At 46.2% G+C, this 12290-nt stretch overlaps 1 protein-coding gene across 1 annotated transcript in view; it reads right to left on the bottom strand.

Moving 5' to 3' along the window:
* Positions 1-1783: 1783 nt before the first annotated feature.
* The window catches only part of LOC126227728 (protein tiptop), a 65188-nt gene continuing 54681 nt past the window's right edge, over positions 1784-12290 (bottom strand). Inside the window, exon 6 of the mRNA XM_049942252.1 lies at positions 1784-6203. Coding sequence (XP_049798209.1) covers positions 3680-6203 — 2524 coding nt within the window. The 3' untranslated portion in view covers positions 1784-3679. The remainder of the gene's footprint in view (positions 6204-12290) is intronic.

The raw sequence follows: 12290 nt of genomic DNA on the forward strand, positions 1-12290 counted from the left end.
AACGCAATTAGTTATTTTCATGTTTTTGTCAAGTTTTTGCTGTTACACAAGGATTGTATTATAAAACGGTTATTGGTGTCATTGTGAAAACTTATAAAATTTTGAAAATTTGTTGAAGGCACATATCTTTCAGTTATACTGCTTACTTCTACCCGCAATTAGCAAAGTTGCTTGTTTTTTGCCATCACAGAATGCTCTGCCTCACAGTACTTACCTTTACTGTTTACACGATACAAGTTAAAACTGAGTGTCCAGATTCCTGCCTATGTGCGATGCTCTCCATTGTTTATACCTGTGGCATATTTGCCTGTTGTATGTGTTCCCCGACTCATTTCATATGCCAGAGGCTTACACATACGAATACAAAGTGCTGGGTTATAGCATTTGAGCTTGTTGATGAGTTTTGAAAATATTTGTGTAGAAGCTGAGAGTGTTAGGCATAAGTGATAGCTGACTTCATGAGTGCTTTATGTACAACACTTTTCCGAGAGCCGGCCGCGGTGGTCTAGCGGTTCTAGGCGCTCAGTCCGGAACTGCGCGACTGCTACGGTCGCAGGTTCGAATCCTGCCTCGGGCATGGATGTGTGTGATGTTCTTAGGTTAGTTAGGTTTAAGTAGTTCTAAGTTCTAGGGGACTGATGACCACAGATGTTAAGTCCCATAGTGCTCAGAGCCATTTGAACCATTTGAAATTTTCCGAGACACGCTCTCTTGAGCAATATTCCGTCAGCGTAAACGTTATTTTTCTAATACTTTGTGTGATTTCACATGCGTGTTATTTCTGTTATCAAAATTCTTAGTAATTTGGTCAAAAAAGTTCAGCGTAAATGAATGTAGTCTTCTTTCATTAAACGTCTTCAATTTCCTTCTTTCCTCTTCAGATTTCATAGGCTTAGCGAGAACGTTTCGCCAGTCTTCATACTTGGTTCAAAGAGCGTGGCGTTCATACCATTTATACGTGACACGTGACAGGTTAAAACTGAGTGTCGGTTTAGGATCCAAGCCAGGTTCCTGCCCATGCGATGTTCTCTCCATTCCTTCCATTCCTGTGGTGTATTTGTTTGTTGTATGTGCTCCATGATTCCCTTCACATACCAGGGCTTAGACTCTTACACATGCGAACAGAAAAAAATTATGTTACAACATCCTGAAAATTTTTGTTTGGAGCTAGGAAGAGAACCGTGAAGGTGAGAGTCAGATGCATAAACGACAGCTGACTCTATGGGTGTTTCATATATAATGTTTTTCCGGGACACATATCTTAAGCAAGCTTCCGTCAGCGTAACTATTATGTTTCTGATGCTTTCTGTGTGATTTGGCATGTATGTTATTTACGTTATCAAAGTTCCTAGTAATTTGGTCGAAAAAGCTCAGCGTAAATGAATGCAGTGTTCTTTCATTAAATGTATTCCACTACTTCATATTTCATAGGATTAGCGAGAAAGTTTTGCCAGTGTCACTATGTGTTTCGAGGAGTGTGGCCTTCGTACAATGTATGTGTCTTGTTTCATAGTTTTTCATGCATCATCTCACAACAAAATCACCATTTCTCGCTCATCGCAAAATTCTGATGCCTTCTAGCACAAAAATAAAATATATAGTTCAGATTTGGTCAATAAGCGCACAGATTTCCAATGTACAACAATTTATATAAATTCATTTTGAACTATAGTTTTTCCAGTAATTATGAGTTCTCAACTTCCTCATGTAATATTGTTAAGAGACTGCACTGGGTGTGAGACAAGGAATGGAGATAGATGAGGTAAAACTAATAACAATACAATGACAAGAAAAGAGATTTCGTTTTATTAAATTAGCGCAAATTCACAGAATACGTTATACGTAATAAATAAAGAGTGACCATTACAAAGTTTTCTGCATTTAAGGCTGAAAAGGCATGATGTTCAAATATTGAATCTGACCATGTATCAACGTAAGTCCAACGAATTCTGTTACACAAAATAAACTAATTATGTAAAAAAAAAGAACATGTCTTAACAAAATAAAGGTTGGGGGAAGTACATTAAGTTTCAGCTTGATTATTCGAGCTAGCGTATACATTTGTTTTATGCAAATACTCCTTAATATTTACATAGTTGCTGATTAAATAAGTGCATTTATTCAGAAGAGGAAGAATTGGATATTTTAAGATACGTATACGAATGTATTTTTTATGCTATTACTTTCTGGATCTGTATACCAACTTGAATGCTGAAGGAAGATCGTAGAACTAAACATAAGGGTGTAAATTCATTCGTTGTATTCTTCTCACTTTTCCAAGCCCATACCAATAGAATAATGAAAATAAAGTCAACTGGATCTCCAAATATTTTATCATTCGCTTCGTTTTCAGATCGTAGGAGCCAGCCTGTATATCAAGGAAGAACATGGGCTTGAAAGAAGTTACTGAAGGTTGAGGGCCGCTTTCATTCAGACGGAAAAAACTTACATACAAAAAACGCCAGAAAGTGAGGCGTTGAGCACGTGCACAGAAACGGGCAAGTTCGACTTGCTTCCATATCATGATGCCCGCCGCTTCCAGTGGTTTCGCGATTTGTAACACAGAATAAAGCATTATTCATCCAGGTAATAATTACGCGAAACATGAATTACGTGGATTAATTTTTCTCTAAACTCGAAAAGGAAAAATTAACTCACAAAAATAAATCGCTATATGTAAGACGATGTAACCGAGGACACCTGAGAAATGACGAAACCGGTGTGTTTTTTCAGTAGGCTGTACCAAGATTTAGAGGAATGATTTCTCTCTAATCGGAGATGGTTGACATAGGGGGCGCTAAGTAATTGTACGGCTGCTAGTTGTCAGTAGTAAGCCTAACGAGGAATCCTGGCCAGTAACATGAGCAGGAAGCAAGTTACACCGAATTACGTAAAATCGCAGTACCTGTTAAACTCAAAAACTTGAGAATGCAGCCCCACTTCCGGCCAGTAAGACTAATCGCGAGATTCAAAGTCCCAGCTGTGGCGTATCACGTTAATACAGGTAAGTATAATCGTTCCTGTGATGTCGTATAACAGACTGCGTCGAATTCCGGGGACATTTGAATGTTAGTTGCGACGGTAAGGTACCACATTCCTCATATCTTTCGTTCGCACGCTTCTCTTTGTGGTGTATACAACCCAGTGGCATCGAAGAAAAATGTATGTTCCTCTTTTTTTCTTAAATTCATCAGATACAGTTTCTTACTCTACTCTAGGACAATATTGTTACATTTTAAAGAACTCTTTCACCTCTGCAGGATATGGTAGCATCACATTGTACTCGGCGCGGACAAAAATACGTCGCTAGGCAACTGAATCGTCCACGCAGTTTTAATACTAATAGATTCATAAATTATTATTTCTTCTCTCGTTACTTCTTTTAAAACACCAACAGCGAGTACAGGAAGAGGACAAGTTTCTTTTTTTTTCTAATTTTCCATCATTTTACGTATTCTACTAAGAACAGTGGGCATTGGAATGACGACTTTACGGAAAGAAAGGGGTAATGTGAGGCAGGGGCTAGAAGTAGTACCCAGGGCTGTCGTAAACGTGTAACTGCGCGCCTGTCCCGGAGGAGCACGGCCGACCGAACTTCGCCTTCCATCACTTACACTATGTACAAACAGGCAATCGGCTGTGCCGCACGAATAACCAAACAAGAGTCCCGCGTCGCTGACTATACGTATTTACTAGACAACTGCTTGGCGAGCTCGGTATACTTGAGAAACTTGGAGTGGGGGCTCTCCTCGAAACTAGACGGAGTCTGCGGGCTCTTGGCACCGCTGCCGCCGTTGCCTCCGCTGCCGGACGGCGTGGAGGAGCCGCCGCCGCTGTTGACGCCGCTCGCAGAGCTGCCGGATGGAGATCCTTTGACGACTGTGGGCGCGCCGGAAGCCCCCGCGCCGGGCGTCGAAGCTGGGCCCGCGCCGGAGGCCGCACCAGCCGCGGCCGCCGCCTGCTGCTGCGCCGCCTTGAGCGCCACCGGGTCCGGGATGACGCCGTCCTTGACGAAGTGCATTTTGGACAGGTGGTGCCGGTAGGCGCCCTTGGAGATGAAGGGTGTATCACAGAAGGCGCACTTCATGATGGAGTCGGCGGTAACGACGGCGTCATTGCACGCCCAGCTGAAGGCGAGGATGGCGCCCGGGGTGGAGTTGGGCACAGAGGCGCCCGTAGGCCCGGGGGGAATCCCCGCGGCGCTGCTGCTGCCGCTACTGCTGCTGCGGCCGCCGCCGTGGCGCTCAGTCTTGTCGCACAGCTTCTGCAGCGCCGCCAGAGGATGACTGCTCGACGTTCGGCTGCCGCCACCAGCGCTGGAGCCCGCCGAGCCGGGGCCGTCCGCCCCCGCTGACCCTCCGGGGCCACCGCCGCCGCTCAGGCTGTCGAACATGGAAGACAGCGCGCCGAGGCTGGACTTCTTGTGCGGTGTGTTGGAACGCTCGCTGCTGGCGGGGCTGCTCCGGCAGGGACTGCTCGCAGTCCCCGGAGACCGCGCCACATTCTCCTCCTCGCGATCCTCAGACCTCCTCTCCCTCTGCTGCCGATCCTCCTCCTGCTCCTCCTCCGGCTCGGAAGCTTCCTTCTTGACGACTATCGTCGGAGCCGGCGACGTCGAGTGGTCTTCCTCGTTCGGCGTAGGAGGCGCCTCCTTCTTAACTGGCGGCGCGGCGGGCAGTGGCTCCTCGTCCGCAGCCACTGGAGTGGACGGCGGTTCCGACTTGACGCTGGTCGGCGGCGTCTGGACGCGCTTCTCCGGCGTCGTCCTCGGCGTCGTCGCCGCATTCGCCGGAGTCACGCGGCCCGACACCGAGCTGGATTCGCTGCCCGACCGCTCTCTGCTGCGCTGGTGCATGTAGCCTTGCTGTTGGTGGTGATGGTGATGGTAGCTCCGAAGCAAGTTCATGGTCTGCGCGTCGACCAGAGGTTTGGTGTAATCGACGCTCTCGTCGATTCCGAGCCTCTTCAGGATCGACGATCCCATCGGTGCGGCGCCAGCGGCACCGCCGTATCCGGCCATCCCCGCGCCGTGCCTCGCCCGGGAGTCGAAGCTCTTCTCTATCAGCTTTTCGATGGCGTTGAGCACTGACGGCGAGGACACGTCACCACTGCCGGCTGGTGAAGGTGTGGTGACAGAGTTGTGGGCTCCATCTTTGGAGAGATCGGTGGCGGTGAGGCTGCCTCCGGACGGTGGCCTGTGGTGGCGACCGTTGTCCTTGATCAGGGTATCGTGACCATCCACGAGTCCCGTCGACAGCAACCGGTTCTTCAGTAGGTTCCTTTCGTGATTGGCGGCCGCCGCGCCTCCGCCGATGCACTGGCGTATGTGGTCGACGAAGAGGGCCGTTTCGATCTTGTCGCCGCACTTTTCGCATGTGATCCTGCCTCCCGTAACGGCGTCCCGGGGCAGCGACAGCTTCTCGCCGTTCTTGAGCTCGTGCTGCGCCCTCTCCAGTTCGAGCAGCTTCCTCACTGGCAGCGACTTCTTGCGCTTCTCCCTCGGCGCTCGCCGGCTCCGGCCGCTCTCCGTTATCGAGCGCATGATGTGCTCCTTGTAGTGTGAGTTCTTCACCATGTGGTTGCTGAGCTCCTTGAGTGAGCTGAAGGCCTGGTCGCACACTTTGCACGTGAGGACGGCGCTGACGTGCGAACTGGCGCCGCCGCCTCCGCCGCCGCCCGCGCCACCCCCGCCGCCGGAGACGGCGTTGCCGGCGCCGGAAGCGGCACCCGCGCCTCCGCCTGCGTTGGCGGCGCCGGTGCCTTTGCTGTCGTCGGCAGACTTCCACGAGATGATCTGCTCCTGCGAGATGATGTTGGTGTAGTGCTGCGTCTGCTGCATGTGGCTCGTCATCTCGGCGAGCGAGCGGAAGCTCTGACCGCACCACATGCACTTGAGAATCTGTCGCGTCTGCTCGGCACCCTTGCCGAGCCAGACGTCCTGGCCGCGCACCAGCTTGCGAGGCAGCGGCATCGTCTCCTTGATCAGCAGGTTGAGGTCCGCCGCCGTCGGCTTGCCGCCAGACGACGAGTTGGGCGTGCTCGAGTTGGACGTCGGTGTGGTCGGCTGCGGCGTCGGCGGCTGCTGTGGCGTCGTAGGGGGCGGTGGGGGCGGAGGCGGCGGCGCGGGCACGTTCACGCCGCAGTGCTTGGCCTCTTTCATGTGCGCCGTCATGGCTGCCAGGCTCGGGAAACTCTGCTTGCACCTGTCATCAAAACAACATCGCTAACTGTAGTGTGCAACGTGGTGTTGAGGAAGACATTTAAAAATTACGTGCTGTACCAAATGGTGAGGTGTCGCAAAGAATATCCGCAGATAAAAACTTTTCCTAACGTACTAGAACCATGTGCTGAAACTAGAATGAGATTTTGACTCTGCAGCGGAGTGTGTGCTGATATGAAACTTTCCTGGCAGATTAAAACTGTTTGCCGGATCGAGACTCGAACTCGAGACCTTTGCCTTTCGCGGGCAGGGGCTCTACCATCTGAGCTACCCAAGCACGACTCCCGCCCGTCCTCACACCTCACAGCCTTACTTCTGCCAGTACCTCGTCTCCTACCTTCCAAACTTTACAGAAACTCTCCTGCGAACCTTGCACAACTAGCACTCCTGAAAGAAAGGATAGTGCGGAGACATGGCTTAGCCACAGCCTGGAGGATGTTTCCACGATGAGATTTTCACTCCGCAGCGGAGTGTGCGCTGGTATGAAACTTTCCTGGCAGATTAAAACTGTGTGTGCCCGCGAAAGGCAAAGGTCCCGAGTTCGAGTCTCGGTCCGGCAGACAGTTTTAATCTGCCAGGAAAGTTTCATTTGCTGAAACTATTTGTCGGGAGTGTAGCCTTAGAAGAAAGTGAAATGTGGACAATAGATAGCACAGCCAACAGAGGGTTTAGACACGTGGCAATACAGTATATTGCTACAGATTAGTTGGAGTAGCAGGTAACTAATGAAGAGGAATAGAATCGATTCGAGGAAAAAGGATACGTATGGCACAATTTCACTGAGAGAAGGTATCGTTGACGGAACACATACTCAGGAATCAAGGAATGATTAATTTCGCAATGGACTTAAGCGAGAGGACTAGAAACAAAGGTAAGGAAGGTCATGTTCCCGCCCTCTTCGCAAGCCGCCCATCATGCAGCAAAACTTGGCAGATCTTCACTTTTAGATCCTCGAACATCCACTTCATTCACCTGATTTTACCTCCTCAGACTATCATCTGTTCCCAAACGTCAAGAAACATCACAAGGAAGAATATTTCTGAACAATGAGGAAGCCAGAAATGCTGCAGATGAGTGGTTTCCAGCACAATCCACGATAGAATATTTTTTAATCGGTTAAGCAAGCTGAAACAAAGATGTTACAAATATGTTAAGCTCAAGAAGGGTGGAGGCGGGAATTCTTGAGTAAATAAATGCCTTTAAACCCACACCGACTATTTTTCTTTATAAAGTCAAGTAATTATCAGCACCCGCTCGTAACGGCGTTATTGAAGGAACGTCTTTGCAATTATTAAAGCCATGTACCTGCCGGTGCTTCTACATTCAAAACTGGCCACTTGCGAAGAATAAACAATTCAATTTCCGACATCAGCTCAGAATCACATCAGAATCATGAGTAACAAGCTCGCAACTATGAAACCGAAACTAAACATTACACGGCAACCACCTGGCATTGTACGTGCCATCCGACCATTGAAAACATGGAGATAAACTCACAGAAAAGACACATCCGTGCATCACTAAGTATACTAAAATAAAAGCTGGAGCTGTATTAGCAAGGAACTGAGGTGTCAAATACATCGGATAGAGCATGTCAATTGCTGTCAGATATATGCGTGTTGATAACCAGTTGGTATCTACTTACATAGTACGGAGTTGGTTATCAACATACACACATGCGGCAGCAGTGGATGTTCTTTATCCGGTGTATTTGATACCTCTGTGCCTTGCTGGTACAGCTATGGTTATTATTTGAATGTACTTAGTGTAGCATTGGAGTATCTTTTCTGTGAGTTTACCTCCACGTTTTCAACGGCCAGATGGCAATGTGTCACACGTACGGGGTTTATACTACACCTATCCAATGATCTGAAGATGGCAGTATCAACTCTATCTGGGCAATAAGACTTCTATTTTGGAAGCTTTGTCTACATTAAATGTTACAGACTTGATTCCATTTTTCTTACAGCAATCGAAATCGGTATATAAATTGTAAGTGGGCTGCTTCTGTGTTGGCAGCGCTGTTTAGCGCTTTGCTTGGATCTCTGACTGCGCTTTCTTTGTAAGAGAGACTGACTGGTTGGACTCGTTGTTGGAAGTTAATCGTCAGTAGCGTCGGGCAGTTGGATGTTAGTCGCCAGCAGTGACGGAAGTACTGTTGGGGAGTTGGAGATGAACAACAGTGATGGATTTGAGAAATTAGCGTTGATGGATGGTGGAGGTCTGAAATGTTAGCGTAGGCTAACGATCTGTATATGTTCGGCTTGCAGAATGAATATTATTCATGATTATATACCTTTGTTCTAGATATCAACGACGATTTACGTTCGTGTCTGAACTGGATGTCACACTATTAAGGTAAAAAATACATTATTTAGTTTTCAACAAAATCTTTCCTTCGCTAACCATATGCCTGTTAGTAGTTAATGGCTTTACTAGTTAGAATCTTTTATTTAGCTGGCAGTACTGACGCTCGCTGTATTGCAGTAGTTAGAGTAATGAAGATTTTTGTGAGGTAAGTGCTTAATGAAATGTATAGGTTATTGTTAAGATTTCGTTTTAGTCAGAGCCATTCTTTTGAATTAATTATTTGAAGTTCAAATGGTTCAAATTGCTCTGAGCACTATGGGACTCAACTGCTGTGGTCATAAGTCCCCTAGAACTTAGAACTACTCAAACCTAACTAACCTAAGGACATCACACACATCCATGCCCGAGGCAGGATTCGAACCTGCGACCGTAGCGGTCGTGCGGTTCCAGACTGTAGCGCCTTTAACCGCTCGGCCACTCCGGCCGGCATTTGAAGTCAGATTGTAAGTTTTTCGAGCAGTCAGATTGCGTTGCGCTAGAATATTGTGGGCCAGTGTTGACATGATAAGAAAAAGTAAAGAGAAACTAGGCTCAGTACATTCAGTTTTACTCAGCTGTTTCAGAATCAAATAACTTAGAAGTTTCATCTTCTCAGTCATTCTGAAATTTAAATATAGACACACTCATTTCAATAAAGAAGTTTCAAATTCTCCAGAACAGTAACGTACTTCCGGTAAGAGATCCAGCGCGACACTTCTATAGCATTGACCTTGATCGCTGCGTGCCTATTTAAAAATCATGGACCGTCTCGTCGTAAGAGCTCAATATCCTTGGGCTATGAAATCTTCACGGGTTATCAGCCGAATGGCGTCATCTTCTAGTCGCAACGTTTCAATGGATACGCAGTCCATTGAAACGTCGCGACGAGAAGACGACGCCACTCGGCTGATAACCCGTGAAGATTTCATAGCTGAAATACAACGAGAAAGCCTGCAATCGCATATGACTCAATATACGAGGCGTGTTTTTTAAGTAAGTACCGTTTTGAAATTTAAAAAGAAAACGTGCTAAGGTATCTCAATAATTTTATTTTTACATGAAAGCCTGTACCTTAATCTACGCACTGACGCCATTACAGTCTGATTCTTCTTTGTTCACGTTGTGTACCGAGTGTTTAAGATGCCTCCGATAATCGTGAGTCCCGCCGACTGTAAAGTACGGGCTGTTATAAGATTTCTTAGTTCTAAAGGCCTAAAAGCGACCGATATTCATCGTGAGATCTGTGCAGTTTACGGAAAAAACATTATGAGTGATGGAATGGTATGAAAGTGGGTGAGAGCATTTAAAGATAGCCGCACAAATGAGCATGATGAACAACGGAGTGGGCGTCCTTCGGTCGTTAATGATTGTTTGGTGCAGGAAGTGGACAATAAGGTGAGATAAAAAAGGCGCTTTACGATTTCCTCCTTGCGGAATGACTTTCCTAATGTTTCTCGTAGTGTTTTGTATGCCATTGAGACCGAGCACTTGACTTACCGAAAATTGTGCGCACGTTGGGTACCGAAAATGTTGACGGATGTGCACAAAACCAAACGTTTAGACAGTGCATTGACTTTCCTTGAGCGGTACCACAACGATGGTGATGATTTCTTAAGCCAAATTGTTACGGGTGATGAAGCATGAGTGGCCTACGTCACACCAGAATCAAAGCAACAGTCCGTGGAAGTTGAGGAAGGGCATCGTTTTGCTGTAAGACAAAGCCCGTCCGCACGTGGCGAATCAGACCAAAGATCTCATCACATCTTTTCGATGGGAAGCTCTGTATCATCCTCCGCACATTCCCGATCTTGCGCCCAGTGACTACCATATGTTCGTGCACTTGAAGAAATACCTGGGCTGTCAGCGTCTTCAAGACGCTGACGAAGTCAAAATAGTGGTGATGCAGTGGTTAACAAGTCAGGCGGCAGACTTCTATGAGGTGGGTATTCAAAAACTGGTACAACGTTATGACAAGTGCCTCAATATTGACGGAAATTATGTGGAAAAGTAGATTAAGGTACAGGCTTTCATGTAAAAATAAAATTATTGAGATATCTTAGCACGTCTTATTTTAATTTCAAATGGTACTTACTTACTTAAACAGATGTGAAAATTACCGAACAATCAGTTTAATAAGTCACGCATGCAAAATACTAACGTGAATTCTTTACAGACGAATGGAAAAACTGGTAGAAGCCGAACTCGGGGAAGATCAGTTTGGATTCCATAGAAATATAGGAACACGTGAGGCAATACTGACCCTAGGACTCATCTTAGAAGCTAGATTAAGGAAAGGCAAACCTACTTTTCTAGCATTTGTAGACTTAGAGAAAGCTTTTGACAATGTTGACTGGAATACTCTCTTTCAAATTCTGAAGGTGGCAGGGGTAAAATACAGGGAGCGAAAGGCTATTTACAATTTGTGTAGAAACGAGGTGGCAGTTATAAGAGTCGAGGGGCATGAAAGGGAAGCAGTGGTTGGGAAGGGAGTGAGACAGGGTTGTAGCCTATCCCCGATATTATTCAATCTGTATATTGAGCAAGCAGTAAAGGAAACAAAAGAAAAATTCGGAGTAGGTATTAAAATCCATGGAGAAGAAATAAAAACTTTGAGGTTCGCCGATGACATTGTAATTCTGTCAGAGACAGCAAAGGACTTGGAAGAGCAGTTGAACGGAATGGGCAGCGTCTTGAAAGGAGGGTATAAGATGAACATGAACAAAAGCAAAACGAGGATAATGGAATGTAGTCGAATTAAGTCGGGTGATGCTGAGGGAATTAGATTAGGTAATGGACACTTAAAGGAGTTTTGCTATTTGGGGAGCAAAATAACTGATTTGTTAACATCGAGTATAGATTTAAGTGTCAAGAAGTCTTTTCTGAAAGTATTTGTATGGAGTGTAGCCATGTATGGAAGTGAAACATGGACGATAACTAGTTTGGACAAGAAGAGAATAGAAGCTTTCGAAATGTGGTGCTACAGAAGAATGCTGAAGATTAGATGGGTAGATCATACAGGGTGAGTCACCTAATATTACCGCTGGATATATTTCGTAAACCACATCAAATACTGACGAATCGATTCCACAGACCGAACGTGAGGAGAGAGGCTAGTGTAATTGGTTAATACAAACCATAAAAAAATGCACTGAAGTATGTTTTTTAACACAAACCTACGTTTTTTTAAATGGAACCCCGTTAGTTTTGTTAGCACATCTGAACATATAAACAAATAAGTAATCAGTGCCGTATGTTGCATTGTAAAATGTTAATTACATCCGGAGATATTCTAACCTAAAGTTGACGCTGGAGTACCACTCCTCCGCTGTTCGATCGTGTTTATCGGAGAGCACCGAATTACGTAGGGATCCAAAGGGAACGGTGATGGGCCTTAGGTACAGAAGAGACTGGAACAGAACATTACGTCCACATGCTAACACCTTTTTATTGGTCTTTTTCACTGACGCACACCACGTGTGTACGTGTACCTCACCCCTCATGGTAATGTACATGTGCGTCAGTGAAAAAGACCAATAAAAATATATCCAGCGGTAACGTTAGGTGACTCACCCTGTATAACTAATGAGGAGGTATTGAATAGGATTGGGGAGAAGATAAGTTTGTGGCACAACGTGACTAGAAGAAGGGATCGATTGGTAGGACATGTTCTGAGGCATCAAGGGATCACCAATTTAGTATTGGAGGGCAGCGTGGAGGGTAA

This window comes from Schistocerca nitens, chromosome 1, assembly GCF_023898315.1.
Source record: "Schistocerca nitens isolate TAMUIC-IGC-003100 chromosome 1, iqSchNite1.1, whole genome shotgun sequence".
Classification (NCBI taxonomy): Eukaryota; Metazoa; Arthropoda; class Insecta; order Orthoptera; family Acrididae; genus Schistocerca; species Schistocerca nitens.